Source organism: Nelumbo lutea, chromosome 1 (genome assembly GCF_056320005.1).
Source record: "Nelumbo lutea isolate HS-2025 chromosome 1, American lotus-T2T, whole genome shotgun sequence".
Taxonomy (NCBI): domain Eukaryota; kingdom Viridiplantae; phylum Streptophyta; class Magnoliopsida; order Proteales; family Nelumbonaceae; genus Nelumbo; species Nelumbo lutea.
In genome coordinates, this window is record NC_142684.1 from 146,805,152 (window position 1) to 146,824,039 (window position 18,888).

At 39.6% G+C, this 18,888-nt stretch overlaps 1 protein-coding gene across 8 annotated transcripts in view; it reads right to left on the bottom strand.

The window, feature by feature from the left end:
* Positions 1-939: 939 nt before the first annotated feature.
* Positions 940-18,888, bottom strand: part of LOC148878204 (DNA polymerase I A, chloroplastic/mitochondrial-like) — a 59,016-nt gene continuing 41,067 nt past the window's right edge. For 4 of the 8 annotated variants that reach the window (XM_088951060.1, XM_088951027.1, XM_088951042.1 and 1 more), the window contains 4 exons: positions 2,632-2,724; positions 2,326-2,535; positions 2,080-2,169; positions 940-1,548 (listed from right to left, as the gene is read on the bottom strand). In XM_088951060.1, the coding sequence (XP_088807186.1) occupies positions 1,387-1,548; positions 2,080-2,169; positions 2,326-2,535; positions 2,632-2,724 (555 nt within the window). In that variant the 3' untranslated portion in view covers positions 940-1,386. The remainder of the gene's footprint in view (positions 1,549-2,079; positions 2,170-2,325; positions 2,536-2,631; positions 2,725-18,888) is intronic. The other 4 variants (XM_088951071.1, XM_088951034.1, XM_088951051.1 and 1 more) reach the window with 1 other exon arrangement.

Genomic DNA, 18,888 nt, shown 5'->3' on the forward strand with positions numbered 1-18,888 from the left:
TTGCATCCCTAGAACTAGAAGTACCCTTAACAAGATATGTTCAAAGTACCAAATCAATGATTCGTAGGGTTGAACAATCGGTTTATTCAATTAAAAACCTAATCAAATAAATCGAATTTTTTAAAACCAAATTTTGTTGTTCCGTTTTTGGTTATTTTGGTTAAAACTAAATTTATTTAATATATTAATATACATTAACATATTATTATATATTATATAATATATATAATATTATATTTTATAATATATAATTAATATTTTTATGACTAAGTAGGCTCCTATGCAACATGCATGAGCCTCAATTCATTCGTAGACTGCCCAGTACAATCAAGTAACAAAGTTGCAGACAAGAAATGAGGGCCTAGACCCCAAGTGAACATTCTAGGTATTGAAGAGCTTTTTTCAGTGTTTTCTAAACCGGATTGGACCGGATGATCAAACCAGAAAAATCAGGAACCGGTCAGGCGAGCAGTTTCGTTTCACCCCAAAACTACTTTATAGCCAAAAACTGTTGATATGGTCAGGTGGCCCGGGCAGTCAAACTGTCAAATCAGACAACAGTTTTTTACCCTTTTTTTGTTTTATTTTTTATTGTTAGCAGAACAGGTCATCCATTTGGACCGGATTGTCAGACCATTCGACCCAAGAACTGGACCCCAAAATTGTTCCTTGTCCGGTCTGGTTTTAAAAACATTGCTCTTTTTTAGCTAAAACATGAGCAGCTTCATTGCATTCTGGGTACCGAAATGACGGCATGAGCTCTTGCAATCCCCAATAATAGTTCATATGCGCCATGGAGAAAAATTTGCCCCCAACAAACTCTTGATTACCATACGAGAATCTCCCTCTATAATAACAGAAACCGAAACCGAAACCAAAATTTTGTAAACCATATTATCTGAAAACCGAAGCATTTACCTGAATATTCCCAAACCCAAATAAAAAGAAAGATGTACACTGGGCAATCTGCCATACTTCTCTAACCTGCAGACTGCAGCATGAAATTATGAACATCTGATGATATTGCTAATTACAAAATGCGGGAGACCCTCGTTTGACGTAAAGCAATATAATACAGTAACAACTCCCCCGCCCTTCTCTTCACTCGCTACAAAGATTTACAAAATAATTAAAAGGCAACTCACTACATGTCTGCATGAATTACAAAATGCCATAAAAGCAGCAACCAACCCCCAATACAACATGCCCACTACCTCAGGACTAACACGCAACTAAAAACAACTTATGTTTGACCGAAGACGCCAACACCACTGCAGAATACCTTAGCAACATCAGATGAAATTACAGCAGTAGCAGCAGCAGTAAATCTTGGATAATGCCATCCTGAGACAGGAAGAATAAGAGGGCATGGGCAACAAAGCACTTTTACTTAGCAGCATACCAATTCCTTGCACACTTGGCATCAACAGATAGGTCAACTTTGAGAAAATTGGTGCCATAAAAGGGTTTGGACATGCACTTAACAACAATGGCTCTAGCCTCCTCTGCTGATTCATTTGGTCCTTCAAGTATGACTTCATCATGAACCTACATTTATAATGATGTCAGTTCCAGTAGTTTTGCCAAAAAAACAAATTCAAACTAGCAACTTTCAGCATTTCTACTCTTCCCTCTGTGCTTAGTGTTTAGTCTGGGGCCCGAGGAACCATGTATGGAATGGGCCCCCCATATCTTGTATTCCAGATCATATTCTGTTTTTTCCTCATTGTTCAAATAAATGCAGTACTTTTACATGGTGATAATCTATTTCAAGCTGAACTTTTCAAAAAGAAAGTATATATTTTTACGGTGGTCCGGGTACCAACATTCAAAACTTGGTGAACCATGTTGACCTTAATCCATCCTAGTGATCCTATAGCACCAAATTCAAAATATTGCTCTCAATCAGATAAGTTGGGCTCATTAGGTAAAATAGCAACATTGAAATTGGTGCCAGTTATCCAAAATTCATAGCTAATAAGGTTGCACATAATACAGGCAACATGGTGCTCTCTCTCTCCATCTGGTAGGGGGGAGGGGATGTGGGTGTCAGTATTAAAAAGAGGAAACAAACCGAACCTGCAGAAGGAGTCTCCAACCAAGCTCCTTCAGACGAGCATTCCTTGATATTTCTAACATGGCACACATGGCAACATCAGCAGCACTACCCTATTGAAGTTAGGAAGATCATTAGTTGGAGAGAGAGAGAGAGAGAGAGAAAGATTTCCCATTTCCTTTGCTTGCACAAAGGAAGAACTGAAGAAGTTGGGGACAGTGGCAGTAGTTGGCAAGAAACCTAGGGTTCCAGAAGGAACAGGGAATAACCTGAACTGGGGTATTGATTGCTGCTCGTTCAATATGTCCACATTGAGCATTACTAGCATGATCCATAGATGGAAAGCGGCGAGAACGTCCCAGCAATGTATACACACACCCCTTGGCTGCTTCCTGCTTACGTTCCTCTTGCCAATGTAAAACTTCCTGTCGATCTTTATACCAGAGCTTTAATGTTTCCTTTGCTTCTGTGACAGAAACCTGAGAATAGATAAAGATAACCATAACCACATCGATTAATTAAATTTAATCAAAATCTTGGGAATTGCCCATTTACTGAGTTTACAGAAAATGTACCTTCCAATCTCGAGCAAGACCAACTGGGGTTTTTCCATATGCAATGGAAAAGTTGAGCATTTTGGCCTGCCTTCTCTCAGAAGCAAAAGCATCCTGAAATGAACAGCATAAATAGAAAAGTAATGATCTACAATGAAGACTTCTTTTTAAATAAAACTATCATCAAAACAATTCCAGTAGTTTCTATGATAAAAGCTTTTCAGACCATTATTGGTAAAAAATAATTTTATATATTCTTCAGCAAAAGGATGCACAAAAACATTAAGGCAAACCCATAGTGAACCAAATAAAACCAATTATGCAACATCCTAAGATTTGATGACCAATAAAGGACCAAAAACACCCCCAATTAGGAAGAAAAAAAAAAAGAAAAAAGAAATAGGTAAACCAAGAAATTAGAACTTATTAAATCTAGTCCCAAGAGAAAAAGTCATGACCATCAAATAGCAAAGGCAACAGCATGATTCAATATGAGTTAACCCCAATATTCAAGGGAAATAGTATAGTACCAACCTACAGGGTTGTTGGAGACCTTAAATTGTCAACCTTGATAAAGGACAAAATTGGGATTATCCAATAAGTCCTGCTAGCAAATACATGAAGGTCCAGATTGAATTTTAATGGAAGCAAGCTAAAAAATGTTATTGTGACTCGAGAGATAAAGCTAGGATGAAATATGCAAAAAGGAACGGTGCATTAAAAGCACGGTGAAATGATTAAAATCCTGTTCTTAGACAGTTTTGTGCAGTTTGTAGTGGTAGCTTTTGATTATTTATTGTTTAGATAGGAAGTAGGGACCACAGCACTCTTGTTGGGTCCTTTTTGAACAGTTATTTTAAGTGTTTTATGCTGTTTTTTGTGTTAGTCGCCCTATAAGGGCATATTGGTCTTTGTATTCTTTATTATTTTAAACTATAAATAATAGTGAAGAGGGCAGCCAGAATCATTGCTCTCTTTTCTCTTAAATCTCTTCTCTTTCTTTTTCAAGAAATATTCTTTTTCTTTTACAGATTTTTATTTCAGCAATCTTCTACTTGTGACCAGAGCTCAGCTAGGATTTCTTGGAGTCCTTCCATGCTGTCCAAGATCAGCCGATTGCATGAGGAGATAAAGGATTGATCAGTCTACTTCAGATTGCCCAGTTCTTGGTTTTCTGGTGTTTTTTAGTCATCAGGAGGGTGATCTATTGGCATCAAAATCAGGAAGAACTAGAGTGTCGGGAAGAGTCCTAGTCAAGTTGGACTCTTCAATCTTGATATGATCTTGGGCGCTCAGGTATTGTTGGACTTCTCTAGGTATTCTATAGGGACGGTTAGATTTTTGGGAATTTCTGAACCCTCTGGAGTGACCAATTCATATTTCTCACTAGTGGGAGACAGTGGAAGGAGAGAGATTTCTCTCCAGATAGGGTTTTCTTCTTCTGGAAAGATCGGCTACCCTTGTGTGTGAGATCGATTTTATCTTGGAGGCTTTCTACCTAGTTATTTCCTGGTTTTGAGCTGTTTGAACCTAAATGGAGAGTTGGAGTACTGAACAGAAGTCCACCGGTAACATGGGTCTAGGTGCTAGAGGTAGTAGTGATATTTCTGGGTCTGGAATTATTACTACAGTAAATTTGATGGTACAAATTACCAAGAATGGGCACAATCAGCCAAGATGGCCATTGGTGCTCGTGGGAAACTAGGGTACATCTCTGGGGAGGAGAAGAAACATGATACAGATCCCTCCCAGTGGGTACAGGAAAATTACATGGTGATGGCCTGGCTATATAACTCTATGTTACCTCACATTGGTAAAAAGTTCTAGTGGGCTAATACAGCAAAGGAGATCTGGAATGGAGTGACTGAAACCTATTCACAAAAACAAATGTAGCTAGAGCCTATCAATTAAGGAATCAGGTGATTAGTACAAAACAGGGAGATAGACCTCTTGCCATGTATTTCTCCACGCTAAAAAACTCTTTGGTAGAAGATAGACCACTTAGAAATTGTGATTTGAGGGAGTATGAAGGATGCAACAACCTATCAATGGTTGGTAGAAAAGAATAGGGTTTTTGAGTTCTTGGTTGGGCTGAACCCTGAATTCAACATTGCTAAGCAACACCTCCTTTTTAGAGAAAGTGTGTCTCTTTCTCAGGCTTATGCGTTTGCCTATAAAGAGGAGAGCAGAAGCAATGTCATGTTGAGACAGCCTGGGATTGATCAGTCAACTATAATTAGTATAGTCAAATCTAAGCCAAATGGAGACAGGGGGAGTGGTGAGGCTAGGAGGGAGGACAAGAACTTGGTGTGTGACTATTGCAAGAAGACAAAGCATACCGGAGACACTTGTGACTTGTTGGAAGCTTTACTCTCATCTCAAGCCAGCACGGTTCAAGAACAAGAAGGGAAATGCAAATGTAGCAATTACATGAGACTCTTCTGCACCCCTTTCCCAAGTTGATTTGGAATCCATTGCAGTAGCAGCAATGAGAACTGAATTGGAGAATTATGAACAGCTTATGAACAAGAAGGATTCAGTCAGTTCTAGTTCTTCAAACGGGCAGCATAGTGCAAGAGTCAATCTCACTATTTCCTTTTCTCATATAGGTAGTTCATATGTGGTTGCAAATCATGCATCCACCTCAAGTAAGGAGGGGCCTCCCTGGATTATAGACTTAGGAGCATCTGAGCACATGACTAACATATCTACCCTTTTTAGTTCTTACCAGTTGTGCTCTAGTAGAGATAAAGTCTCTACAGCAGATGGTTCCCATATTCTCATTGTTGGAAAATGGACTATTAGAGTGACTAATGACATTACTTTATCCTCTACCTTACATGTCCCTAGACTCCACATTAATCTCCTTTCTGTAAGCTCTTTGATAAAAAAAATTGAACTGTTCAATGACCTTCCTTCCTGGTAATTGTGTTTTGTATGATTCGAAATCAAAGAGGACGATTGGGAGTGGTCGTGAGGTGAATGGAGTCTACCTTTTGGGTCATTTTCTTTCATTTCATTAAGGTCTTTGTTTTCAAAGTTGTTTGAGTTTGCTCAGTTGTTAGTTAGGAAAGCATTGTAGACATTCTTTTAAGCCAAGTAATAAACGAAGTTCCTTTGCTTTTGATATTGTTCACATTGATGTATGGGGACCTTACCACATTTCTTCCTCGGGTGTTTCTCCTCAAGGGGAGTGTTTTGGGGAGAACTCACAACCTATCCCTCTTCCCGTTTCATTTATTCCTTCATCTAATCCATCTGCTCCATCAACAACAACTCCAGTCCTATTGCCTAATCCACTATGATCAGCTTCACAGTCCTATCAGTGCTAGCAGAAGAGGGTTGACTCCACACATGCTTAGATAGAAGAACTTGCACCACTCTCCATCAGTCCATCTGAGATCCCAGGTTCGACTGATACAGTTCCAGGTATTTCCCTTGAGCTTGAGCATTTTATTTCCCCTGATAACGATGTTTCTATACCTAACACTGGTGTTGCAGTTGATCCCACTGATCTTGACCTTCCCATTGCACTCCGCAAAGGGAAGAGAAAGTGTACAACCTATTGCATTTCACACCATCTTTCCTATAATGCCTTGTCACCCTCCTACCGTGCTTTCCTTCCTTGGATTCTGTCTCTATAACCAAGAATATCAATGAGGCTTTCTTCAAACCTAAGTGGAAAATAGCTATGCAAGAAGAAATGGAAGGTTTGGTTAAGAATCAGACATGGGAGATAGTTGATCTTCCTACATATAGAGACAACTGGATGCAAATGGGTGTTCATGTTCACTATGAAGTACAAGGTTGATGGTAGTACAAAAAGGTATAAGGCAAGGTTGGTTGCAAAAGGGTATACACAAACCTATGGTATTGATTACTTGGAGACTTTTGCACCAATTGCTAAGATGAGTTCAGTTCGAATCCTCTTGTCCCTAGCAACTACCTATTCATGGCCTCTATTCCAGCTTGATGTTAAAAATGCTTTTCTTAATGGTGATCTACAAGAGGATGTATATATGGACATTCTAGCTAGTTTTTATGAGAATGTTGGTAAGGGAAAAGTTTGCAAGCTGAAGAAATCACTATATGGTTTGAAACAATCACCTAGGGCATGGTTTGACAAGTTCAGAGGAGCACTTATCCGTTTTGGGTACACAGACTCAATCCGATCATACTCTCTTTGTAAAAAGGAGAGAGGCACTCTTGTCAATATTGATTGTATATGTAAATGATATAGTTGTTATAGGAAATGATCTGAAAGAGATTGATGCACTCAAGAAGTCACTACAACAAGAGTTTGAGATCAAGGATCTAGGTGAACTGAAATATTTTCTAGGAATTGAGATTGCAAGATCCAAGCATGGGATTTTCATCTCTCAGAGGATGTGTTGGACTTACTATAGGAAACCGGGAAGCTAGGAACTAAACCAACTGATACTTTTATTGACCCAAATCATAGAATTAATGCTTTTGATGGTGAGTTGGCTAAGGATGTGGGATGATATCAGAGGATGGTAGGCTGGCTACTATATTTATGTATGACACGTCCATACATTTCCTATGATGTTAGTGTGGTGAGTCAATATATGCATGTTCCTCAGGTTCAGCACTGGGAAGCCATCGAGAGGATACTTGCATACCTAAAGAAGCATCCTAGCAGAGGAATTCTTTTCTCAGATCATGAACATTTAAAACTAGAGTCCTACACATGCAGATTGGGCAGGTTGTTTAGATGACTGATCTACATTAAGAGTATGCACCTTTGTGGAAGGAAACTTGGTTTCATGGAAGAGTAAAAAACAGTCAATTGTGGCTAGATCAAGTGTAGAGGCTAAATATAAATCTATGGCTCATGGTGTTTCAAAACTACTTTGGGTGAGATCTCTACTGAGTGAGATTGGAATAAAAGATGAGGAGACCATAACGCTATATCATGACAACTAAGTTGCACTCAATATTGCCCACAATCCAATTCAGCATGATAGGACTAAACACGTTGAGGCTGATAGGCACTTCATAAGAGAAAGGGTGACAATTGGAGAAGTTTGCTTGCCTTATGTCTCCTCTGAATTACAATTGGTTGATGTCTTCACCAAAGGGGTTGCAAAGAACAAGATTGAACACAATCTACGCAAGTTGGGAATGTATGACATTTACTCCCAACTTGTGGGGGAGTGTTGAGGTTTTAGAAAGTTTTGTGCAGATTGTAGTGGTAGTTTTTTATTATTTATTGTTTAGATAGGAAGCGGTGACCACAACACTCTTGTTCGGTCCTTTTTGAGCTGTTATTTTAAGTGTTTTATGTCGTTTTATGTGTTAGTCATCCTATAAGGGCATATTGGTCTTTGTACTCTTTATTATGTTAAACTATAAATAATAGTGAAGAGGGCGGGTATAATTATTGCTCTCTTTTCTCTCAAATCTCTTCTCCTCTTTCTTCTCTCTTTTCTTCTTCAAGAAATATTCTTTTTCTTTTATAGATTTTTATTTCGGCAATCTTCTATTAATCCTTATATAAATGAGATAGTAAATGTCAAATTTATAATGATAGTGACTTTGGCATGCAGATGCCAAACAGGAGTTGTAGCTGCGGACAAGTGCCCCCATGAATCCGCTAGTTGCATGTCAAAGGATAAATCGGTCATTGGGTTTGGTTCCTTCAAAAAATGCTTACACCAAAATTAAGCAAGACCAGATGATTTTAACCATCTAATCTATTATTGAGCTTTGTACAAGTTGCATTAAATATAGTTCCTATCATGTACAAGCTGAATTTTTTATTCAGTATTTTAGTGATAGGACCCATGTTATGTAGATCCTATCCATCTAGTCAAGGACATATGATGAGTTTAGTGACTGTTAGAATGCTCGAGTCAGGGGTATTTTGGTCATTCTAGTGTATCTTCTTGAAAGTGAAAGGTCTATTGTATCTGAGTTTAAGTTATGTGTCCCATCTTCTATGAGGGACATAATTGTCTTTCTTGTAACTCTAAGTTTTATGAATAAAATTCAAGTGGGTCGGCTAGGAGAGTGATTTTTTCACATTTTCTTCTAGTCTGGCCAAACACTCTTCTTCTCTCCTCCTTCTTTCTCTTTTCTTTCTTTCTTCTTCTCTACTTTGACCTAGAATCAACTAGGGTTTATTCACATGGTATCAGAGCAATAAGGTCTCGTGTTTTTGACTCAAGGAAGGAACTTGCTTAGCTTCCAAAGCCTCACCCTAGATCATTGATTCCGGAGCCTCGGACCATATGTCTGGGACTCTTGATATATTTTCTTCCCTTTCTCGCTCCTCCACATCTCAGACAGTTACACTTGCTAATGGTTCTACATCTCCTGTTTGTGGTGTTGGGGATGTTGATCTCTACTCCTTGTCTTTAGCATCTGTTTTATATGTTCCTAAGTTCCCTTTTAACTTATGTCTGTTAGCAGATTAACCAAGTCCCTTAATTGTTTTTTAACCTTCTATCCTTCTTCTTGTGTGTTTCAGGATCTCAAGACGGGGAAGAAGATTGGTGGAGGGCATGAAGCAGGTGGTTTGTATTACCTTGATGGTGGGTGGCCCCCCAGTGGCTTTTCAGTCGTCTCTTACTCTTCTCCAATGGCACTGCAGACTTGGTCATCCATCTCTCAAGGCTTTGAAGCTAAGCAAGTTCCTTGAGCTATCTTTCCTCATTAGATTGTGAGTCATGTCAGTTGGGAAAACATCATCGAGTCTCATTTAGTCCAAGAATTGATAGTCGTGTCTCAAGTCCTTTTGCTTTAGTTCATTCTGATGTATGGGGTCCAGTTAAAGTGGTGTCATACAATGGGTTTAAGCATTTTGTAATCTTTGTTGATGACTTTTCAAGGATGACATGGATCTATCTTATGAAAGACCGTAGTGAATTGTTCTCTATTTTTCAGAAATTTCATGCTGAAATACGCACTCAATTTGGTGTTCATATGAAAATACTTCGCTCCGATAATGCCAAAGAATACATCTCCTCACCATTTCAGCAATACCTAGAACATCATGGAATAATTCATCAAACTTCTTGTGCCTACACCCCGCAACAAAACGATGTAGCTGAACGGAAAAATAGACATCTTGAAACTGCTCGGTCCTTGATGATCAATATGCATGTCCCAAAGCATTTTTGGAGTGATGATGTTCTTACATCCTGTTTTCTGATAAATCGGATGCCCATGTCAATCCTTGGAAGTCAATCCCCTTTCTCCGTGTTGTTTCCCACTTTGTCTCCATTTCCTCTCACTCCAAGAGTCTTTGGCTATGTTTGTTTTGCTCAACACTTGGGGCCTGGAGTAGACAAGCTAGATGCTCGAGCTACGAAGTGTATTTTTCTTGGCTACTCGAGGACTCAGAAAGGGTATAAGTTTTATAACCCAAAATTTCATAAATCGTTTGTGTGCCCTGATGTCACCTTCTTTGAATCAGTTCCATTTTTCTCAGATATCGAGGTCTCTTCTTCTCCCTCTATGGTTCCTCTTCCTGTACCGGTTGTGGACCCTCTTCCCGTAGCTCCCATTCCTACTACAGATGCACATCATATGCCTGTTACTACAGAGAGGCCGCCAATTACGCAAGTGTATACCCGCAGAAGTGCTTCGGACCCTCCTCCACTTCAGCACCTGTCAACAGATCTTGCTACTGCTCCTTCCTCAAATCTTGATCTCCCTATTGCTTTGCGGAAAGGTAAACGTACTTGTACTTCTCATCCCATTTCAGACTATGTTTCCACTGCTCGCCTTTCTGCTTCTCATTGCAAGTTTATATCATTACTCTCATCGGTTCCCATTCCCAAGACTGTACAAGAAGCCCTTACCTCCCCAGGGTGGCGGCAAGCCATGAAAGAAGAACTCTCTGCTCTACAACATAATCACACGTGGGAACTCACCACCCTTCCTCCCAGTAAGCACACTATTGGGTAGAAATGGGTCTATACAGTGAAGCATCTTCCTGATGGCAGTGTGGAACGATTGAAGGCACGGTTAGTGGCCAAGGGCTATTCTGAGTTATATGGTGTGGACTATATGGAGACATTCTCTCCTGTGGATAAAATTGATTCAGTTCGGGTGTTGAGCTCATTAGCTGCTATGTATGATTGGCCTCTCGTACAACTTGACATAAAAAATGCCTTCCTATATGGTGATCTTGTTGAGGAGGTGTATATGGAGCAACCACCAGGGTTTGTTGCTCAGGAGGAGGCTGGTAAGGTGTGCAGGCTCAAAAGGGCAATCTATGGACTGAAACAATCTCCACGTGCATGGTTTGGCAGGTTCAGTGAAGTGGTGAAGGCCTTTGGGATGAAACAGTGTTAGGTTGATCATTCTGTGTCCATCTATAACTCAAAGGATGGGAAAATCTTGCTAGTCGTGTATGTGGATGATATTGTCATAACTAGAAGTGACAGCAATAGAATTGATAGGCTGAAAAAATTCTTACAGGACCACTTCAATACGAAAGATCTAGGGAAGCTAAAGTATTTCCTAAGAATAGAGGTTGCGAGGTCAAAACAAGGGATCAACCTATGTCAGAGAAAATATGTTCTTGATCTACTTGAAGAAACAGGGTTGTTAGGTGCTAAACCAGCAGAGACTCCTATGGAACTCAATGCCAAGTTAAGTGTGAATGCAGGTGAAGAGTTTGATGATCTTGGAAGATACAAAAGGTTGGTGGGAAAGTTGAACTACCTGACCATTACCCGACCAGATATATCATTTGCTGTGAGTGTGGTGAGTCAGTTTATGCAACATCCCCGGGTTCCTCACTGGGAAGCTGTTCTGAGAATTGTTAGGTACCTAAGGGTTCTCCATGTCGTGGTTTGTTATACCAAAAGGGAGGAACTCTTGAGATAGTAGGGTACACAGATGCTGACTGGACTGGCTCTATATCAGACAGGAGGTCAACCACAGGGTATTGTACCTTCCTAGGTGGCAATCTTGTAACTTGGAAGAGCAAGAAGCAAACAGTGGTGGCAAGAAGTAGTGCAGAAGCAGAGCATAGGGCTGTGGCCCATACCACGTGAACTAGTATGGCTGAAGAACTTACTATAGGAGATGGGTTTCTCAATTGACAAACCCATGAAACTATACTGTGATAACCAAGATGTTGTTCACATCTCATCCAATCCCGTCTTCCATGAAAGAACTAAACAATTGAGGTGGATTGTCACTTTGTGAGAGAGAAAGTGATAAGTGGGGTAATAACTACATCTCATGTGAGCTCATGAAATCAGTGGGCAGATCTCTTCACAAAAGGATTGTCTCGGGGAAGAATACATTACATTTGTAACAAGTTGGGACTATATGATATATACTCTCCAGCTTGAGGGGGAGTGTTAGAATGCTCGAGTCAGGGGTATTTTGGTCATTCTGGTGTATCTTCTTGAAAGTGAAAGGTCTATTGTATCTGAGTTTAAGTTATGTGTCCCATCTTCTATGAGAGACAGAATTGTCTTTCTTGTAACTCTAAGTTTTATGAATAAAATTCAAGTGGGTCGGCTAGGAGAGTGATTTTTTCACATTCTCTCTTCTAGTCTGGTCGAACACTCTTCTTCTCTCCTTCTTCTTCTTTCTCTTTTCTTTCTTCTTTCTTCTCTACTTTGACCTAGAATCAACTAGGTTTTATTCACAGTGACCCTAGACCAAGTTAGTGATCCTATTGCCCCCAGGTCCAAACTTCTTCCAATACTACCATACTTGGTCAATAGCTTATGAAGGGGCTACATGCTATCTTCCAATAAGAATCTAGTATTCGACTGATAAAATGATTTGGTACACATCAAAATCTCATAAGAATCACACAAAACAGCTTTCAAGAAGATCATAGCTTGATATCCTACTCTTTGTCATATCTCCATTCATTATTTTAATGCGTCATGTAAATCAATGTGAAGAAAGATCTAAATCTCCAGGGTCGGATGGCATCTCCATAGCCTTTTATTAGGAGTGTTGGGGCATTTTAAAAGGAGATCTGATGGAAGTTTTCAATGAGTTCTATCACAAAGGGGAATTTTCTCGAGGAATAAATTCAACTTTCATAGCTTTGATTCCCAAGGAGGCAAAATTACCAAAGGATTTTAGACCAATAAGTCTAGTGGGAAGTCTCTATAAAATCATTGCAAAGGTCTTAGCTGGGAGGCTGAAAAAGGTGTTACCATTGGTAATTTCACAACTATCAAGGAGCCTTTGTTGAGGGAAGACAAGGAGATCCTTTATCTCCTTTCTTGTTCACTCCAGTTGCAGATGTACTAAGCAGAATGATATCAAAGACTGGTCACAATAATTTGTTTACAAGGTGGAGAGTAAGAAGGCTTGAGATGGCAATTATGCACTTGCAATTTGTAGATTATATCATTCTTTTCTATGATGGAAGCAACCAAGAAAATCTAAGAAACCTGGGAGCCCAACTAACGAAGAGATCTTGGCGGAATTGCCACATATGAAATTGAGCACAATTTTGCAAAGAAATACCCCACTTGTTTCTCGAGAAGAGATGGGAAACATGCTCAATATCATTTGATTGAATAGTTGACTCAGCTCCTTGTTGTTTGAAGAAACCCTCCACTTCAATTGGTCTTTTTTCACGAAAAGCAGACATGAGATAACAAATCCAGTGTTTCACTAAGATTTCGAATAGCTGTCCCGAATTCAAGTTGATTATGTTTCGCTTCTTCCTCGGAGAAAGACGAGTTGAGGGTGAATTGGGGAAAAAGTTGTTTAGAAGGGATCAATGTGGAAGAAGAGCTAAGAGTGCTGGTCGGGATGCTAGGGTGTGAGGTTAAATAGAGTGACCAATGGAATATTTAGGACTACCTCTAGAAGGGAACCCAAATTATAAGTTTTTTTGAAGCCGATAGTAGAGAGATTCAACAAGAAGTTGGCTCTCTGGAAAAGGAACTACATCTCTTTGGGTGGGAGAATAACTCTGATTAGAGCAACCCTAGCTAATTTACCAATTTATTACCTTTCTACAATCAGGTTTCCAACAAGGATAGATGTCAACCAGCAAGAAAGAGAATAGCAAGCCAAGAAGAAAATAGGAAGAAGAAAGAGGAAAAGCACCAAGGTTCAACGAAGTTCAACTCGATAGCCTACATCAACAAGAAGAAAAGGAAAACACCCATTATGAGAATAAGAGATATAAGGCTAACCTCTTTACAGACTCAACAAAATATCCACTCTCACTCATCCCTAAGCCCACACAACCAATGGCTTAAATAAGCAAAATACAAATTACATTAGAATTTCACATAGGCCCCTCTTCCTCCCATAAATACATACAAGTCCCCAAATTTTATCAACATTACAAATATACCCATGTAACCTCCAACACCCTCCCTAAAAGAAAACTCAAACACAACCAAATACAATATATCTCTCTACACCCTCCCTCAAACTCAAGGTGGGGGGAAACCAGCTTGAGTTTGTAATTAAAAATGTTGGAAGCAACCTCCATGAAAATCAGTGTATTGCTAAAATAGCAACCGTTAATGTATGCTAGAGTAGAACCAAGTCATGATCTAGTAATCACCAACCGTTTACAGTGGAGAACCATTGCATCACTGAGACATTTTTTTCGAACTCCAAAAAGTCACCTTGAGATCCAGTATCACATGCTGATATTAATAATCATAAATAGACTAGAGAAGTTGCAGAACTACTAGAACACTTCCTTGAAAAGTTAGAACTCCCAAAGAAAACACCAAACTTGACTAAATGACCAGCATCCAACCTTTTTTAAGACAATGAATCAAATAGTTGATATGCAACATAGAAACCAGAATGTGTTTGAAGATATGAACTAGTTCAAATGCCAAGGATTATAACCCACAAGATGAGGAGGAAAAAAATAAATCCTTCCATAGAGGGAGGCCTTCCAAAGAGCCAACAAAAGAGGAAATCCAAAAAAAAGCTTTAATAACATTAAAATAAGAACTCAAAGATGCCCTAGTTTACCAACTGGATCAAATTTTCGTGCTCAAATGACCCTTTCATCTTCTTTCTCTAATAAAAACAACCTAAACTCTAAAAGCTCTCTAGATTCCACCAGATGTGAGAGAATCGAAAGAAAATCCAAATATAATGTTATTTTTTCCTGGTTTCCAAAAGAAGCAACGAGAAGCAATATCACCCCTTTCAAGTATAGTAAATTTCCAGAAAAAAAAATGATGAAAATACTCACAAATATTCCTCATTGAATGGTAAAAGTCCTTAACAGGTTGCTTCACAGATTCAAGCACCATAGACCTCGTGTGAACAGTAACGCAAATGGTAACCGTGAATAGTAACTCGATTGCCAGTTTTTTTTGGTTCACCAAACTAATTCCTACACTAAACCAGCTCTAATGCCATATCAACCAACAGGAAAAAGAATAGTAAATCAAGAAGAAAATAGGAAGAAGAAAGAGAAGCAGCCCCAAGATTTAATGTGGTTCAGTTTGGTAGCCTACATCCACAGGAAGAGAGGGAAAACATCCACTGTGAGAATAAGAGATACAAAACTAACTCTCTACAAACTCACAATAAAATGTCCACTCTCACTCGTCCCTAATTCCAAACAGCAAATGGCTTAAATAAGCAAAAGACCAAATATATCATAATCTCACATAGGCCCCTCTTCTTCCCATAAATACAAACAAGTCCCCAAAATTTATCAACATTACAAATGTACCCATATAACCTCCAACACCCTCCCTAAGAGAAAATCCAAATACAATATCTCTCTATAATAAAGGGACAACTAGAGAAATTGATGAGAGACTTTCTTTGGGAGCCTCGAGAGGAGAAAATGGACCATTTAGTAAAGTGGGAACAAGTTAGCAAAACAAAAGAGAAGGGAGGACTAGGGCTGCGGAATCTAACTCTTAGGAATACCTCTTTTTTAGGGAAGTGGCTTTGGATGTTTCTTTTGGAAAGCAACAAGTTCTGGCATAAGGCCATTAAAAGCGTTCTAGAGTGATGAATAATGGTTGGGATGCAAAGGTATCTCCTTCTTCAACCTCAAGCTCTCCATGGAAAGCAATTCAAGAGGTTTACCCAACCTTTATTAATTTCATCAGATTTGATGTGGGGTGTGGATCTAAGGTCCTCTTTTGGGAAGATCTTTGGTTGCATGAAATTCCCCTTAGTACTCTTTTCCCTAGCATGTATTCAGTATCTGGCTACAAGAGTCAACCTATCTCGAGATTTGTCACTTTTTTCTCCTTCTAGTTTGAGTTGGGATTTTGATTTTAAGAGGGGTTAAGGAATAATGAGTGTGAGGCCCTTATTCTTTTGTTGGACAAACTTAAAGTCAGCATTCTTGGTTCAATCTATGGAGGACACTAGGGTTTGAACTATCTCATCTAACGGTAAATTTACTTGCACCTCTTTTTTCAGCATTCTTGTGCAACCTATTGTAGGGGGGAGAACTACCCAATGAAAAAGATTTGGAGTAAGCCCAAATCGCCCAAAGCTCAAGCACTGTGTTGGGAGGTTTTTCTTGGAAAAGTGAACACCTGTGACATGCTTTGGAAAAAAAGGCCAAACAAATGTCTCTCCCCTTGTGTAGTGAGTCTCTTCCACCCAATCTTCCTAAGGTAGCCAATGAAGAGAGGATGAATTATGTGGAAAACAGTCAGGGCAGTCGTAGTGTGGACTATTTGGGAGGAAAGGAATGCAAGGATCTTCAATGAGAAGCATAGGCCAAAAGAAGAAACTGTGGAAATTATTGTAGTGATCTTCAATGGAAATTACTACTGTTAGCAGAACTTCTGGGTACAAAATAAAAAACAGAAATCAAAGAAGAAGAAGAAGAAGAGAGAAGAAGAGAAGAAGAGAAAAGGAAGAAAGAAGAAGAGAGAGCAAAGGAAGACCAAGAGAATGAAGGCAAAATCACTTACTGCCGCCCAAGGCAGCATTATTTATATGTTCAACATAACATTAGGTAAAAGGACAAAAATGCCCTGCTACCTAATAATAGTACAAGCAAGTAAGTATAAAGACAAGAAATAAGAAATAAGACTGAACTTATGGGACCATATAAGCAAGAAACATCATGTCTGGTCCACTGTATCACTACACTCCCCCTCAAGTTGGGAATAGATATTTATCATTCCCAACTTGCACAAATCTGAATCCAATTTGACTCTGGTGACTTCTTTAGTGAAGAGATCAACAAGCTGCATATCAGAGGCAACATAGGGAAAACAAGCATCTTGAGAAGCAACTTTCTCGCGGATGAAATGACGGTCAACCTCAATATGTTTAGTTCTGTCATGCTGGATGGGATTATGAGTAATATTGATGGCAGATTGATTATCACAATACAACCTCAAGAGGCTCACCCCCTTCAGCACTTATCTTATGATTCAGATCAATGGGTGTGTCTGCAGGTTTAACCCCTAGTTTCCCAGTGTCCTCAAGAAGATCAAGAACATATTTCCTCTGGGAAATAAAGATACCATGTCTAGAACGGGCCACTTCAATTCCAAGAAATAGCGTAGATCACCAAGGTCTTTCACTTCAAATTCCTCATGAAGGAATTGTTTGAGAGAATCAATCTCATCAGGATCACAACCAGTCACAACAATGTCATCAACATACACTGCAAGAAGGGTGAGAGAAGCACCATTTCTCTTAATGAAAAGAGTATGATCGGAGTGGGCCTGTACATAGCCAAACCTTTCAAGAGCCAATATAAATCTGTCAAACCAGGCTCTTGGAGATTGCTTTAAACCATATAAAGCCTTTTGCAATTTGCAAACTTTCTTTCCTATAGCAGCTTCATAAAAACCAGGAGGTAGTTCCATATACACTTCTTCCTGCAAATCTCCATTAAGGAAAGCATTCTTGACATCAAGTTGAAACAAAGGCCAGGAGAAATTTGCTGCAACGGATAGTAGAACTCTAATGGTATTCATCTTGGCAACAGGTGCAAAGGTTTCAAGGTAGTCAATGGAATTAATCTGAATATACCCCTTTGCCACCAACCGAGCCTTATACCTCTCAATCGAGCCATTTGCATTATGCTTCACAACACCCACCTACACCCAACTGGTTTTTTTCCTTCTAGCTTGTCAATTAGCTCCCAAGTCTTATTTTTAATGAGAGCACTCATCTCTTCTTCCATTGCATTCTTCCACTCAGGTACTGCAAGAGCTTCCTGTAGAGATCTAGGAATAGGTATAGCAAAGATAGATGCCAAGAAGGACCTATAGGATGGTGAAATGTTTGACAGTTTTGTATGCCCTTAGCTTCAATCAGAATGATGTACTTTATGAGTTTATTGTAAATGAATAAAAGTGCATATTTGATTCATGTTCCCTTGGTATGTTTCTGTGTAATACCCTTAAACTAGACACTTAATGAGACTCGTGTTATTTTAGAATGTTCACAGCTAGTGGGTCGGTCTGGGGAGACCTACCCTGACAAGGCTGACACTGTGGTGCCACCAAGTCGGTTGGGGTGGCCTGTCTCAGCTGCTAGGGTGAGACCCTAGGCACAAACAGTGTAGGATTAATTGAATCTATGAACTGGACCAGATTTCTAGTATTGCCCTGGACCTTGGAGATTGATGGGCAAAACTGGAAAGTTACACCCGACCCCTAAACTCGATTATGATACTGCACTATGTGTCGGATTGGGCTATCTTTGACATACCATTCAGTGAGATCCTTAGCGGGGGTCAAAACCTGGGTATGTTGGGACAGTATGAGAATTCATCTGAGTGGGTGATCATAGTGACAAGATCAGCCCCTTTGTCGGACAAAGGTAATGATCGGGGATGCACTCTCACTGATGGAAACCTAGACTGCCAGCAGCCGATTTCGACCGTTGATATTTGTTTTGCAAAATATATTTTATATGAGATATAAAAGTATATATTTTATGGTTTCAAAATGATTTGCAAAAGGTTTTAATTCCCGAGATCCATGTATGCAGAGAGTGCAACACTGTTCCTTGCAGCCGAGGGAGAGGTCCTCTCTTGTCGGGCAGTGTGTGATCATTATGGGCTGAGAGGTTAAGTGTAAGACCATTGAGGATAATACCTGATGGGCTAATCTTGTATCTGCCCACAGTCCCAGGGTGTTACAAGGTGGTTTGGCCCAGGGACCACTTAGGGTAAGTTTTAGGCCCATAGAGCCCATAAGATGGGTTTCAGGGGGTGCACTGTCCATAACAGTGTATTCGACCAGGCCTTGTAATAAAGGCTGGGTCGAACCCATGTGGCTGATGTGTAGATCAATGTTTGGGTCCCACGCCATACAAGGAAGCCCAACTGGGCAACAG